This window comes from Megascapheus bottae, chromosome 29, assembly GCF_031878675.1.
Source record: "Megascapheus bottae isolate mThoBot1 chromosome 29, mThoBot2.hap1, whole genome shotgun sequence".
Taxonomy (NCBI): domain Eukaryota; kingdom Metazoa; phylum Chordata; class Mammalia; order Rodentia; family Geomyidae; genus Megascapheus; species Megascapheus bottae.
In genome coordinates, this window is record NC_143537.1 from 117,501 (window position 1) to 133,362 (window position 15,862).

The following is a 15,862-nucleotide window of genomic DNA, read 5'->3' on the forward strand; positions in this document are numbered from 1 at the left end:
GCCCAGATTCCAGGAAGGGGAAAACGAATGTGCCAAAGGGATGCAGCAGGACTTGGACCTGCCCTAGGCCCTCTGTCCCAGGGCTCAGTCAGTGGGGTCTGTGAGCACACTGGAATCTCTGGAGGGAGTCATTGCCGTATCGTCATGGGATCAAGTCCATACCTTCTGACTCTCGAGTGTCCATTTCTTACTCCTGCATCTTTGTTGCCACAGAGGAGAAGTACACAGTCATCTACCCATATGTAGCTCGTGACAAGGATGAAATGAACCTGGAGAGAGGGGCCATGGTGGAGGTCATCCAGAAAAACCTGGAAGGCTGGTGGAAGATCAGGTATCTGCTGATTTGGGTCTCCTAGGGTCCACCTTCACAGAGCTCTCTAAGTAACTGCAGATGGGCAAAGTTTCCACCAGAGTACATTACTCCTCTGGCCTGTTTCAGTCTCCTTTACCCAAATCCTTCCCTAAATTTCATAAATAGCAAAAAAGAACACTGTTAGGTAAGATTGGGTTATGGGTTAGGGGACAATGCGCCTGCTCTGGGCAGGGCATCAGCTCCCATTGTTCCACTGAGGCCCATGGTTGTATATGAGCCGTCCACTGCACCATTCCACTACAACCCACGCAAGCACTAAGCCAGACCAATGAGGTTTGTGCAGGCACACTATGATACTTGCACAGCATTGGAATTCTCTAATTGCATTTCTCAGAAAGCCATTGTTAAGTGACTGTTCTCTTGCCTTGATACATAGCAAGTTAGCCCAAAATTTTACTGGGTGTGAAGTTCAGGAATGGCTTGGTTAAACATGCTCCTCTTTTGAGGCTGTAGTCAGGCTGTCAGTGTGGGTTGTACTCAGGTGAAGGTCAGCGGAAGCTGGAAAGTGACAAAAACAGTATATTTTCCCATCCTAAAGCCTCTGCTGTGGCTTCATGTCTCCATTGATGACCTGTTTTATACTAGGGGCATGGATTGCATTCATTTTGCATTTTCCAAGTAGGAAAAGATTGATTCCCCCTTACAAAATATTTTAAAATCAATAAACACTGAATTGTTGATTTCTAATTCATCTCCCTTCTAGTCTTTTTACATTAAAATATTTGATTTATTGCTTTTTAAAATTTTGGGGTGGGCGGGAAATGGGGACAAAAACATGAGAAGGGGTAACAATGATTGTTAAGTAATGTACCTTCTATCTGGCAAATATAATGTAACCCTTCTATTAATTACTATAAAAAATTCCATGTTTTAGTGGTTAATTGGAGATGAGTGTGTCTCATGGACTTTTCTATCTGGGCTGGCTTTGAACTGTGATGCTCAGGTTTCCTGAGTAGCTAGGATTACAGGTGTCCCCCACTGGCACCTAGCTTCTATTTAGGTTTTGAAATGATTCAATAAAATATTTTGCTCAGGCTGGGCATGGTGGCTCACACTTGTCATCCTAGCTACTCAGGAGGCTGATATCTGAGGGTTACGGTTCAAAGCCAGCCCAGGCACAAAAGGACCTGAGACTCTTATCTCCAATTAACCTCTAGAAAATGGGAAGTAGGGCTCGGCTCAAGGGTAGGGTGATAGCCTTGAGCTGAAGAGCTCAGGGACAGCGCCCAGGCCAAGTTCAAGCCCCATGACCCACAAAAAAAAGAAAGGAAGGAAGGAAGGAAGGAAGGAAGGAAGAAAAAGAAAGAAAGAAAGAAAGAAAGAAAAGAAAAGAAGAAAAGAAAAGAATATTTGGCCCACATAAAACTGGATACTCATCTTTCCCCCCTGATGTGGAGATGTTGTGAAAGGTATTGTAAACCAGCTTACTGTGAGAAAGATCCTCCAAGTTATGTTTGCCAGTTTTTAAGGTGTAAATGCCTCAGTCACACCCTATTTTCAGTCACCAGTGTGGTGTCTCCAAATGCACAGTTGAACAGATGTACCATTAGCGCACGAGCTAGTAGCTTTGGTCCACACCCACCTTCTGGTAACTGCTACTAAACTGAACCTGTTGTGTGGAAAATTAGCTAATTATAACACTGGAGAATTCCTTTTGTGGGAGAAGTTAAACTGGTCTGTCAGCACCCCCATCATTGCTCAGTTCAGTGGCAGCCACCCCCAAAGGGGACACAAACACAATTAAGCAATCTGAATCCATTTTTGCCGTAGGCCCACAACATCTCTGTGACTCGATGTCCTTGTTTTGAAGCTTGAGAGATGGATGGGAAGGAGATGGACAGTGATGGAGGAGTGACACAAAGTTGCATCACGCACATAAATGGACATGTTAAATTGAAACTCCTTTGAATGACTACTCAAAGATACTAAAAAAGACAAACTTGAATTCAGGTTTTCTTAAATCTTATCTGAAAGACTTGGAACTAGAAGCAGGTGGATTTTTAATTTTTTCTACGTTTGGAATAGTTGCACACATAAAATGAGAGACCTTGGAGATGAGACCCAATTCAAGCCATGAACTTTATTGTGTCACACATCTGCCTTGTGTACTCAAGCATTTTGGCTGCCCCCTCCTGTGAGGTGAGGTGCTAGGATAGAGGGATGAATAAGATAGACAAAGCAGGCCTTTGTGGCACTCTAATTTTAAACAAGGAAATAGACATGAAATAAAAACGGAAGAAATGTTACAAGGTAACTCCTGGAATGGGGAATTTTCCATGGTGTTATGTGATCCTCAGGAAGTGTCAGGTTTTGAAGCTATTTGAATAAAAGGGCTCAACCTGTAGTCCTTGGTCCCAGGGCAAGCCACAAAGAGCCTATGGCAAGGCTGACACATTAAGTGCCTTTTCTCATGGTCACTGCTGCCGTCACCCTTGCAATGTTGACTGTACCAGACAACCCTGTGGCAGAGTTCTGCGGCTCCTCAGCCAGGATGCACACAGCTTGTTTCCAGCTGTTCAGCCACATGGCACTCAGCTTGTCCACTTGTTCTTTCTTTTTAAAAATATGTTTTTGTCTTTAATTAGTTGTACCAAAGAGTTGCCATTCCACAAAGCAGTGTAAGAATACAGTGCATCTTGATCAGCATGACCCCTTTTCCTTTCCTTTCCTCATCAACTCACTGGCAGGCAGGCCACTATCAGCAAGCTGAATCAGCCCTGGTTCCTGCTCCAGATGCTCATGTTCTGACCAGGACATGGGATGGCCACAGCGCAGTCAGTGCATTATGGGTGTTAGGGAGCCATGGAGACAGGCTTCAGGTTCTCTCCAGGAAAGAGAAGGGAAAAGGCTTTCCAGGCAAAGAACACCAAGAGCAGCATCATGTGGTAATGACAGTGATTCATTTAGAGATTGCAAGCCTGACAGATGGGTGCTACAAACAGATGGGACTTGTTAAGCTCAAGTCAGGGGCTCAGGCCAGCATCCAGCCCTGGGTGTCCCTGCCAGCCAGTACCTGAAGTGTGATGACCGGCGACAGTGTGGGCTTCTTCCCCTGGACCAACAGGAGCGTGACGCATCCTTGTTCCTCCTTCCAGGTTCCAGGGCAAAGAAGGATGGGCCCCTGCATCCTACCTAAAGAAGAGCAGTGGCGAGCCCTTGCCTGTGAAGCTGGGTCCTTCTTCTTCCAGTCACACAGGGGCTCTTGACCTGGATGGTGTTGGGCGGCAGCAGAATGCAGTGGGTCGGGAGAAGGAGCTGCTCAACAACCACAGGGATGGCCGGTTTGACGTAAAGCAGAGTGAGTAAGCCACAGGCAAGCTCCTACCATCTAATGGCCTACTGTATGTTTAGAGTTTCTCACATATTGTCCCTCTTACTCACCAATGTAGTTCTATATGAGCAGGTAAGCATGTTGGCTAGAATTCTGTCAATATTTACTCTAACACATTAGGGAAATAGGTCTTTGAGGAATTACCAGTCTCCTCTACATCCCAGCTACCAAATGATCCCTCTGCACTAGTTCTGGCAGCACAGACATCGCCTTGGCGAAACATTGCCTTTAGCCAGGCCCTAGACCAGTGCATTCCTCCTTCTGACCAGAAGGCTCACACCGAAGCAGTCCAATTCCAGGATAAAAAGACCCGAAGGCAGCCTGCTGGTGTTTGGTTCCACTTCTTCATATATTATTTAGTGTGGGCTTGTTCTAGAGCACAAAGCAAGTCATAACAACATTGATACCTGCCTGCTTACATGAGCCAAGAGCTTCACACTTGTTTGCTTCCATCTGCTTTACTGTCCCAGGAGGTATACAGTATGGCTGCCTCACAGAAGGTCTCATGGCTCAGAGTCAAATAATATATTTGTCCTGTGCTGGAAGGCTGTGAGGCTAGACCCAGCCCTGTCATTCTAAAGCCTATGTGTTGTTTTGTTTTGTTTTGTCAGACTACTAAGCTTTTCATTACTCAAAGACTCAGCTCCATCCACTTGTGCTTTGTTTTGGCTTGGTTTGTTGTCAGTTGTGGGGCTTGAACTCGGGGCCTGGGCTAGTGTTCTACCACTTTGGTTAATTGAAGAGTCTCACAGGGACTTTTCTGCCCAGGCTGGCTTTGAACTATGATCCTCAGATCTCACCCTTCTAAGTACCTAGGATTACAGGTGTGAACCACCAGCACATGGCTCAGATAAACGGTATCTTCTTTTTTTGCTAGTACTGGGACTTGAACTCAAGGCCTCATTGTCGCACTTGGCTTTTTCCACTCAAGACCAGTACTCGACCACCTCCACTTCTGGAAAGATCAGATTGATAGAGGCTCCTGAGTCAGGTCTGAGGATAGCATGGGCTTCTGCACGGTCTGTGGAAGGAACTTGGCCTCCTTGGCATCCACCTGCATGGTTCTGTCTATGAGAGTTACACATGAGTGAAGCACACCTGTTTCTCCATAGGATCACCAAAGATGAGGCAGAGACCGCCCCCTCGCCGGGATATGACCATTGTAAGTGATTTCTAGATATGGGGAGCCACCCCCGGCCTGAAGAGCCAGGGATGCCCACTGGCCCCATGTGCCCTCACCCTTCCAGAGATACACTTTCCTATGCATACAGCAATTTTTTGCATTAGGCTCTATGTGAACAGGTAAGTGAAACAATGTGTGTGTGTTCCACAGGACACTCTGACATATCACTCTGGGAGCGTGCTGTGTTTCCTGAGCCCGCTCCTGACAGATTAATCTTCTCAATGAGTACAACTTCTCAGTGCCCCGGCTAAGAGAAGGCACAAATAACATTTAGACGTCATCCATCTTTTTGTTTTGTTTTGCTTCTGGTGCTGGTCCTGGGGCTTGAATTCAGGGCCTAAGCTCTGGCCCTGAGCTTCTTTGGATCAAATTTAGTGCTCTACCACTTGAGCTACAGCTTCCACTTTGGGCTTTTTTGGTCATTTATTGGTGATAAAAATCTCATAGACTGAGCCAGGCACTGGTCGCTCACGCCTGTAATCCTAGCTACTCCGGAGGCTGAGATTTGAGGATTGAGGTTCAAGGCCTGGGTACTAAAAGTCTGTGCGACTTATCTCCAATTAACCACCAGAAAATCGGAAGTGACGTTGTGGCTTAAGTGGTAGAGTGCTAGTATGGAGCTGAAGAGCTTAGGGACAGAGCTCAAGCCCAGAGTTCAAGCTCCACGACCAACCCTCCCCCCCAAAAAAAAAGAAAGAAGGAAAGAAGGAAAGAAAGAAAGAAAGAAAGAACGAACGAACTGGCATGGGACTTTACTGCCCATGCTAGCTTCAAACTGGGATCTTCAGATCTCGCCTTCCTGGTTATCTAGGATGACAGGTACACGCCACGGGCACCCAGCATATTCTCTATCCTTTAACTCTCTAGTTGCCTTTGTGACCAATCCAGGCTGAACATCCCTAATCTAAAAGTCCAAAATCTGAAACTTGTTGAGTGCTAATACGTTGCCACAGTGGAAAATTCCACACTTGACCTCATGTGATACACTATCTCATAATGCAGATGCATTTAAAGTGCTGTCTAAAGTTTTCACCATGCTATGTGGATACATGCATTTATGCATGAAATATAAATGTTGTGTTTAAACTTGGGTACTTCTGGTCCCACATTTTGGATAAGGGTTACTCAGCCTGTTCTTTGAGAAGAGGGCCTTCGTTTTGTTTGCTGTTTATTGAGAAGCTATTGGTGACATATTGTGTTCTTTTTTAATGCTTAACAATCCGAATATCAGGACTGTCTTATGTTCATTATATAGGACATAAAGATGGGGCTCCACAGGGAGGTGATTTGCCTAAGATCACATCCATCATCAGTTTTTTTCAACCCAGCTTGATTTTATTTGCAAATTTATATTCTTTTTTTAAAAAATTATTTATTGATTTTGCTAGTCTTGGGGCTTGAACTTGGGGCCTAAGCACCGCCCTTGGCTTTTCTCAAGTCTAAGACTCTACCACAGCACCACTTCCAGCTTTTTCTATGTATATGGTACCAAGGAATCGAACCCAAGTCTACCACAAGGCCAAACTCCTGGCCCTGTTTTGTTTCTTTTGGTTTTTTGTTTGTTTGTTTGTTTTCCCAGTCCTGGGGTTTGAACTCAGGCCCTAGGGGTACTATCCCTGAGGTTCTTTTTTTTTTTTTTTACTCAAGGCTACTATTCTGTCACTCAAGTAACAGTGCCATTGGCACTTGAGGAATCGAACCCAGGGCTTCATGCATGCTAGGCAAGCACCACTCTGCCACTAAGCCAACTTCCCAGCCCTGTATTCTTCTTAAATTCAGACTCTTTTTAAAGCCCTCTTAAAATCAGAGACTATTGTCTCAAATTGTCATGATACAGCCAAAGTTTCCATGTTTTCTTGCATCGCTCTAAGGTTGAAGGGCCAGTTAGATTTCAAATAGAGGACAGTTGCCAAGCCACTGGGGCCCCGCAGCCACCCTGTTTGTCTCCCTACCCAAGTCCCTTATTCCCATCCTGACTCAATGTTGCAGTTAACCCTGTGTATAACCCTACCAGCCTCGAGGTCTCAACCTGCCGAAGCCTCCCATCCCACCCCAGGTGGAAGAAGAATACTACACCATTGCAGAGTTCCAGACCACCATCCCAGATGGCATCAGCTTCCAGGCTGGCCTGAAGGTCGAAGTGGGTACACTTGCTGTTCCTTGCCTGATTTTGTGCTTGTGTGTGAGTGTGTGTGTGTGTACACACTGGTGCTAGGGCTTGAACTCAGGGCTGGGGCACTGTCCCTGAAATTATTTTTCCTCAAGGCTAGCACTCTACCACTTGAGCCGCAGTACCACGTCCAGCTTTCTTGGAGTAGTCTATGGGAGAGAAAGCCTGCCCTGGCTTTGAACTATGATCCTCAGTTCTTATCATCCTGAGTAGCTAGGATTCTAGGCATGCGGCACAAGTGTCCAGCTCCTGATGTCATTCTTCTTTTTTTTGGAAGTCCTGGCACTTGAACTCGGGGCCTGAGCACTGTCCTTGGACACTTTTTGCTCAAGGCTAGCGCTCTGCCACTTGAGGCACAGTGCCCCTTCTGGCATTTTCTGTGTATGTGGTACTTAGGAATCTAACCCAGGGCTTCGTGCATGCTAGGAAAGCTCTCTACCAGTAGACTACACTCCCAGCCCGTTTTCATTTTTGATTCTAAACATCATTTTCTACACTGTTCTCTCATCTTCTCCTACTTTTGAAAACTAGGAGGAGATGAACTTAATATTAATAGCTTTATTGAGATATAATTCAGATGCCAAACCATTCACAAGTTTGTAATGTGACATTTAGAGCTTTATATGTTCACAGAGTTTCATATCTGTTGGGGTTAGAGGAGTAGCACAGTTGGTAGAGTGCTAGCCCAAGAGTGAAAGGTCTCAAACCCATTAAAAATAAATACGTAAATAAATACATCCATCATCGCTATCTAATTCCAAGGCAGAAAGAAATTCCTAACCCAATAGTAGTCATTCCCTGTTTCTCCTTCCCTGGCCTTTCTATCATTATAGATTTGCCTAATTTAGTTATTTCAAGAATTGTAAGCCAGGTGTGGTGGCTCACTCCTGTAATCCTAGCTACTCAGGAGGCTGCCAGCCTGGGCACTAAAGTCCCTGATACTCTTATCTCCAATTATAGAAAACAGGAAGTGGCACTGTGACTCCAGGGGTAAGGTGGTAGCCTTGAGCTGAAGAGCTCAGGGACAATGCTCAGGTCCAGAGTTCAAGCCCCAGAACTGACAAAAAGAAAAAGAAAAAAGAATTGTATATTATGTAGTCCTTTGCTGCTTTTGAATTACCCCCATTTCCTTTCTCCTCTCTTTTATTTTCCTTTTTTATTCATCAGTTTCTTTGCATGTATACTATAATCCCTGGATAAAGGCCAGCACAATTGTTCTTGAATTTTTCTGTGTCCATGGACTCAGAACTTGAAGGTATTTCTCAGGCACATAGTAATGTAAGGGATAGTTCAAATATCCATCTCACCAGGGTTGGATAAGTTAGGATTTATGAAGAAGATCTTGAGTTTGATGTTGCTTTCACTGGATCCCCAGGACAACAGGCCTTAGAGCCAAGCCTCTTGATTCTAGATCTGGGTCTGGGTCTGTGGCTACTGCCTCCCTCCAGCCAAGCTGTAGTATACAGTAGCAGTGAAACCATGCCCTAAGCCCCCTTGGTTCCGGAAGCAGTTTCTTAGCCCAGGAACCATTCCTCCTTATGCAGGTCTCCTGAAAGGCAAGGGTGTGGCAGTAATCAGAGCACCAGCTCCATTGCCTACCAGTCTGCCTTTTCCTGTCCTCTACCATTTTCTCCATAGCCTTCTGCCAGCTCTTCAGCAGTCAGTTGTACTTTTGTAAAGCAGGATTTCAGTCCCAATCTATCAGGGAGATTACAGTCATTAATCAGATCTCCTTTTTACAAGCCTGCTAGGGAACTCGAGTCTATTAGTTGACTAGGTTTGCTGGAATGAACTTAGACAGACTTGGAAGGTTAAACAACAGAGGTTTATTTCTCACACTGTGTGTGGTCTCAGAGCCCTAGATGGAGGTCTCAGCAGGGTTGGTGTCTCCTAATGTTCCTTGTTGGCTGCAGGTGTCCACCGTCCTGCTATGCCCTCACAGAGCAGAACCTCCGTTTGTATTTTCAAATAGCCTCTTCTTACACAGACATGGACTGCTTTGGGTTAGTGTCCCCTGATGACCTGTGTTACTCTATTTGCCTTTCTCAAGGCCCTGTGTAAGTATGGGTGACATTGAGAAGTCCAGAAGGCTAGGGTTAAGGCATCACTTACAGATTTGGGAGGGGTATGGTTCAGCACATAATATGCAGCTTGTGCACATGAATTCAACCATATAATACTGGACCAAATGAACAAAACGTTAAATGGCAGGGGTGGTTCTACTCACCATTGCATTCCGTAGGTCTGTATACCAAAAGGAGATGGAGAGAGATGAAGTCCACCCTACTCTACCAGCTTTTGTTTCCCTGACTGCACATAAGCATATTATTGAGCAAAATGCAAATCCTTGAAACATCTGCCTAGTACTTCATTTGGTGCTCAAAGTAGCTGGCTTAACCAAGAGTCTTTTAGGTTCTATATGGCTTTAGCTTTGTGCCTTTTAAAGATTTGGTAAGAATAAAAATAAATAATCATGCCGGGAGTTTGGCCTACTAGTAGAGTGCTTGCCTACCATGCACGAAGACCCAGGTTCGATTTCTCGGTACCACATACACAGAAAAAGCCAGAAGTAGTGCGGTGGCTCAGGGTAGAACATTAGCCTTGAGGAAAGTCCAAGGGCAGTGCTCAGGCCCTGAACTCAAGCCCAGGACTGGCAAAATAATAATAATAATAATAATAATAATAATAATAATAATAATAAATATTGTAAATAAAACAAAAATTTTATGAATATTGGTATGAATATTGGTGGCCCAATTCACACAGGTTACCTCCAGCTGCATACAACCCCCTGCAGACTGGCAGCTGGCACCTTTCAGAAGCCAAAGGAAGATAAATCCTGGGTGGGAAGGTACTGGATCTCAGTAGATGAATGATCCATTCCCTGTGATGCCCTTGTGGATGTACTGTCTACATGATCTTTCAGAGGTCCTTGGAAGAATTTAAAATTAGACATGAAGCCGGATGTGGTGGCTCACGCCTGTCATCCTAGCTACTCAGGAGGAGATCTGAGGATCAAGGTTCAAAGCCAGCCCAGGCACAAAAGGACCTCAGACTCTTATCTCCAATTAACCTCTAGAAAATGGGAAGTGAGGCTTGGCTCAAGGGTAGGGTGGTAGCCTTGGGCAGAAGAGCTCAGGGACAGCGCCCAGGCCAAGTTCAAACCCCATGACCCACCAAAAAAAAAAAAATAAATTAGACATGAACCTGCCAGGTACAAGGGCTTATTCCTATAGTCCCATCTACTTGGGAGGCTGAGCCATGAAAATCACTGAAGCACAGCCTGTGGATGTGCAAGCGGTGCCTCTGTAACTTTCTCCCAGAGAAACTAGGGGAAGCTACAGTCTGCAAAGGCTCAGCTGCATCATGTTATGCCCAGATTGTTCTGCCCGAGACCTCCTAAGTAGTGTCCTTTGTCCCCCTCCCAGGTAATTGAGAAGAGCCTGAGTGGCTGGTGGTACATTCAGATGGAAGATAAGGAAGGATGGGCTCCAGCAACTTTCATTGACAAGTACAAGAAGACCAGCAGTGCCTCCAGACCCAACTTTCTGGCTCCCCTGCCCCATGAGATGACGCAGCTTCAGCTCGGGGATGCAGCAGTGATGGAGAATAACACAAACAACGAAGCTATGGGCCCCTCTAGGCCCCTCCCCGAGGCACCACATGGTACTGTGGACTCTGGGATGCTGTGGTCTAAGGACTGGAAGGGAGGAAAGGAGGTCCTGAGAAAGGCATCTTCAGACATGTCTGCATCTGCAGGCTATGAGGAAATCTCAGACCCTAACCTGGAGGAAAAGCCTAGTCTCCCTCCTCGAAAGGAATCTATCATCAAATCAGAGGGAGCATTGCTGGAGAGGGAGCGGCAGAGGATGGAGCAGCATCGGGCTTCTTCACCCAAGCCTCCTGGCACAATTTTGCCAATGGTTCCAGCCAAGCACAGCCCTCCAGCCCGGGACAGTAGGAAGACAGAGCCCAAACCTGACAAAAGCAAACTGTTCCAACTGAAAAATGACATGGGGCTGGAGTGCGGCCACAAGGTTTTGATCAAGGAAGTAAGGAAGCCCAACCTCCGGCCCATCTCCAAATCCAAGGCTGAGCCACCCGAGGAGAAGCCAGGAGCTGCTCCCCAAAACCCATTCCTAAAGTCCAGACCTCAGGTTAGGCCTAAACCATGTCCTTCCCCAAGGACAGAACCAGCTCAGGGTGAAGACCATGTGGACATCTGCAACCTCAGGAGTAAGCTCAGGCCTGCCAAGTCCCCAGAGAAATCCTTGCTAGATGGGGAGAACCACCAGGCTGCTGGGGGCCAAGATGTGGCCTCAAACCAAAGCTTTCTCCCTGGGGAGGGGCCTGCCCATGCCCAGGACAGGTCTGGCAGACAGGAGGGGCTCAGCCCAAAAGAGATGTCCTGCAGAGCCCCTCCAAGGCCAGCCAAGAGCACAGATCCAGGACCCAGGAATGTACCTACAGCTCTCCAAGAAGCTACCCAGCAAAGACCTGTGGTCCCACCCAGGAGACCACCTCCCCCCAAGAAAACATCGTCGTCATCCAGGCCCCCCGCAGAGGTCAGAGTGCCACAACACGAAGGCAATGAAAACAGGCCAGTTCCAGGTCGTGCCCTCTTGGTTCCTCCCAAAGCAAAACCTTTTCTCTGTAACTTCTCTGTGAGCCAAGATGACATACGAGGCAAAGGTGGGCTAGGATCACGTACAGCCGGCAAGATGGCAGAAAACAGGGAGGGAGGAGCCTTTCCCAAAGCCGATGGCTTGAAGGACGCTTTGTATGTGGCTGTGGCCAACTTTGAAGGAGACGAAGACACTAGCAGCTTCCAGGAAGGGACGGTGTTTGAAGTCCGGGAAAAGAATAGCAGCGGCTGGTGGTTTTGCCATGTCATCAGCGGAGCCCCTTCCTGGGAAGGCTGGATTCCTTCCAACTACCTCAGGAAGAAGCCATAGCCTGTCCCTCCATGTGTGGCCACACGATTCCTGTTGGCCTACCCTGCATATTTAACAATCATAATTTACCAGGCTCCATGGATTTCAAAGGAAGGGCTGTTCAGTAGTGTTATGGCTCCTTCCCGCCCTCCCCCACCACGATGGCGTAAGTGTCTGGGATGGGCCCGGGAGTGTAACCCCCATCTCAGAGACTCAGAAGCCACAGCTGACTAGATGAAAATCCACATTCGCTCCCTCCCTTAACAAGACGTATTTGTACTCCACTCAGAGGCACTGCTACCTGGCAGTGGGAAAGAGACTTCTCGGGCTCCAGGACCCACACCTGGCCCTTCCTGAAACTATAGACAGTCTCCTGTTGTTTGGAGGCAGCGTGCTAAGAGGCATTGTTCCTCCTCGTACCCACTCCCTAGTCTCTTGGTGACTGGCGACTGGCTCCAAGGGCTCCCTGCGTCTAGAGGCCTGTGGCTGTATTCAGTGCTTCCCAAATCCCTGCTGTAGGGAGAACTGTCCTGTCGAAGGTGACTCTGTTGCCAGTCTTCAGAAAGTGTCTTCTTCAAGTCCTTGGGGCTTCAGCTTCTGAGGCCTCAGCACATGCAGCTACTCTAGAAGTATTTCTGAAGACCGTTTCACCTCCTTGGAACTATGACTTGTCTTAAAGATGTGACCACAACCTTGACCAAGCTTCACTTCCTGCTGCAGACTCTGGTCCAACCAAGGTTTTTAAATGAGAATTCCTGACCACCCTTTGGGATTTCTCATTTTTGTCGCCTAGCTTGTTTGAATGAGGGAGCATCTGAAAGGCACATGATTCATGACCACCCCTTCACAGAGTAGCTATGTGGTGCCAAATATTGTTATTGACACTATGCATTCATGATTTAACCCTCACAACTTCCTTATAATACCCATTTTCTACTTTGAAACTCTGGCTCAATGTGCCCAAAAATGCAATAGAGAAGAAGAGGAAGAATGAGGGTTCCGGCCTGCCTGATTCCGGAATCTGTGTTCCTCCCACTGTAAGAGGCAGATTAGTCAAGGAAAAGATTTGGCATGAGGAGAAGGTGGCCAAGTGGCACCCTTGTGATGTGAGTGATGGTTCTCATGGCCGCTCGCTCCTCTCCCTCCCAGCAACCCTGGGCTCCCAGCTGCTTCTCCAGGACTGGAGATGACCCTGGTTCTGCAAACATAGAGCTCTGTTTTCTTTTTCCATACCAGTATCCTCCAGGGGCATAGTGCATGTGTGGAAGAGGGAGCTGAAGAGTCTCCTGTTGGCTCTGAGAGCAGCTGGCCCTCTATAAACTAAGCATAATGGTGGCTCTGAAGAAGACACGTTAGGGAGGTGAAACCTAAGCCAAGCACTTCACACATTTTCACAGGTCTGAAGAAATCCCCCTTACAGGACCAGCACCAAAGGTTTCTAACTCAGCCCCAAATTGCTTCTGCCTATAACCTGGCTAGTTGGGAAGGGAAGTAGAGATGGACCCTTCTCATCCCATCCACCCTACAGAGGAGGAAACAGCTCTGCCCTGCAGTGCTGTGTACTTCCTGTCCCCCCCCCCAAAGAGTTCCAAATTCAGCGATTACGGAAGCCATGCTTTTAAAACCACAAAGCCAGCTTCCCGTGGATGCTTGCATCCACATATAGTGCCAAAGGCTCTGGCAGCTTCTTCCAGCAAAGAGATTTCCTCTGGCCACCGTAATGTGCCCCTGCCCCTTCCTCCTCTGCGCACCCTTCGGGTCCAAACCCTACATGGTCTTTGGACCCTGCCTGAGGCAACTCCTGTGGGAGCTTGGTTGGAGTTGGAGGAATATGAAGCCACTTCTTCAGGACCCCTGACTTGGGATGGTTGTCCTGACTTTTTAACCCGCTTGGGTTTAAACAGCATCCACAACGCTGTTTTGCAGGGTTTAACTACCTTTCAAAAGACAAAACCATTTTTGTTTGTTTTTGGCTTCCCATAAACTTTCAGATGTTTTGTGAGTGCTATGTGCTGTGTACTTGGTAGGCCAAGGTGAGTGTGACAGCACCACCGCTGTGGAGAATTTGAGTTCTTGCTGCTGGCTCAATTGAAGGAGAATCCCTCTGTCCATTTCCTTCTCCCCAAGGTGAAGAGAGGGAGGATGAGTAGGCCCAGCTTTCTGTGGCCAGCATGTTTTCCTGCAGATGAAGGAATGCCTTTTTTTCTGTTATTATCCTGGCATGAGTGATAGGTACAAGGAGCATTCCTCCCTGTTGCTGGGGAAAATTCCTGTGTCTGGTTGCATCTGCTATAGAGATTACTTAAGTTGTAACTCCACAATGTTTGCTGCCGGTCTTACAGCAATGATGCACATAATTCCTACAGTGTCCGGGACTTGGAAAACATCCGAGGCTCTAGTAGCAATGTCCACACCAAATACCAAACAAGTTACAAGCACTTGGATACATTACTACTCTTAGCTAGTTTTCACAGCAACCCGGGGGATGACTATTACTGGCCCTTAAGTGTGCCCTTGTGCAGAGGGTAGATAGAATTGAATATCCATCTTCCTCTAAACAGTGGCCATGCTACAACAAAACTCCGGAATTTTTTTCTCCCTCATGTCCATGGACGTTCCTAGGGCCATTGGTAATGAAATCTGTATGGAACTTCCAAGGGACTCGAGTGACCCAGCTTTAGGTGTCTCCTCTTCCCCTTGGGCAAACATTTCAGTAGGACACAGATCAAATGCAGTGCAAAGAATGGGCAGTGGCAGTCTGTCTTCCTGCTCACTGCCTTTCTGATGACCACTGTCTCTTACACCCAAGGACAAATGCACAGCTTGTAGTGCCATAGCATTTTTAGAAAATCTGGATGTAAGAATCACCATTTGGGCTTTCCTCAAATTTTTGCTCAGAATCACTCTGCCAATTGTGAGTTTATATTATTGTCCCAGGCTGGGATTTGAGGACCTGAGCTCCTGCTAGAATACATTGACTGCCCCACTTGGGAACTTGTATCCAAAGTTCTAGGCTTTGGATACTCGTTTGAGCTTCTGCCACAAGGCTACTCCATAGACTTGATGTCTAGGGCAAACTTCCTGGCCTTATACCATCTGTGAACCTACTGGGAATTTCCGTGTTGATAGGATACAGAAGGACACACATGCCACATCAAAGGATACATGTCCTTGCTTCTGTCACTAGCACTGAAGAAAAAGAATGGGAAATGCTGGGTGGGCTACCCACTGCTAGGCCTTGCCCTTCTCTCTGGACTGTGGCAGTGGTACCTAATAGCCTGGGCTATGTATGGCAGTCTTGTCTTTGTTTCTGGTTGTCCAAACTCATTCTTTGAACTTAAGCTACATTGAGGCCTAAGGGTGCGGGCACCCTGTCTTGGCCTGGTGAAGTCAGTCTTAATTTGGATGAAGTTCTAAAAGCTAGACTAACCCCAACTAGAGCTGTAGAGCATAAATGGGGGCTGTGAGCTCCTCACCTGCCATAGACTACAGTCTAACTGTACTCCGCAGCTCCTAGGGGTGCTGTCTAGTTTCTGGTGCTATCTTGCTAAGGTACAGAGTCAATCATGTGTTTTGTCCGTCAGTCCTGGGACTTGAACTCAGGGCCTTGTGCAATTCCTGAGCTTTTGTGCTCAAGGCTAGCACCCTTCCACTTTGAACCACAGCTCCACTTCTGAGTTTTAGGTGGTTAGTTGGATGTGGGTCTCAAAGACTTTCCTGCCAGGGTTAGCTTTGAACTGTGACCCTCAGATATCAGCCTCCTCAGGAGCTACAATTAAAAGTGTGAGCCACCAGTGCCCAGTCTTTCATCATGCTTTAACATTCCACCTATTCCAGAGTAAACCTCCTTAGCCCCAGTCAGAGATAAGGG

General features: G+C 47.0%; 1 protein-coding gene across 2 annotated transcripts in view; it reads left to right on the plus strand.

Moving 5' to 3' along the window:
* Sh3pxd2b (SH3 and PX domains 2B) overlaps positions 1 to 14,604 on the plus strand; it is a 66,882-nt gene extending 52,278 nt beyond the window's left edge. For both annotated transcript variants that reach the window (XM_090321210.1, XM_090321211.1), the window contains 5 exons: positions 214 to 331; positions 3,469 to 3,671; positions 4,817 to 4,866; positions 6,902 to 7,027; positions 10,486 to 14,604. In XM_090321210.1, coding sequence (XP_090177336.1) covers positions 214 to 331; positions 3,469 to 3,671; positions 4,817 to 4,866; positions 6,902 to 7,027; positions 10,486 to 12,012 — 2,024 coding nt within the window. In that variant the 3' untranslated portion in view covers positions 12,013 to 14,604. The remainder of the gene's footprint in view (positions 1 to 213; positions 332 to 3,468; positions 3,672 to 4,816; positions 4,867 to 6,901; positions 7,028 to 10,485) is intronic.
* Positions 14,605 to 15,862: the final 1,258 nt, after the last annotated feature.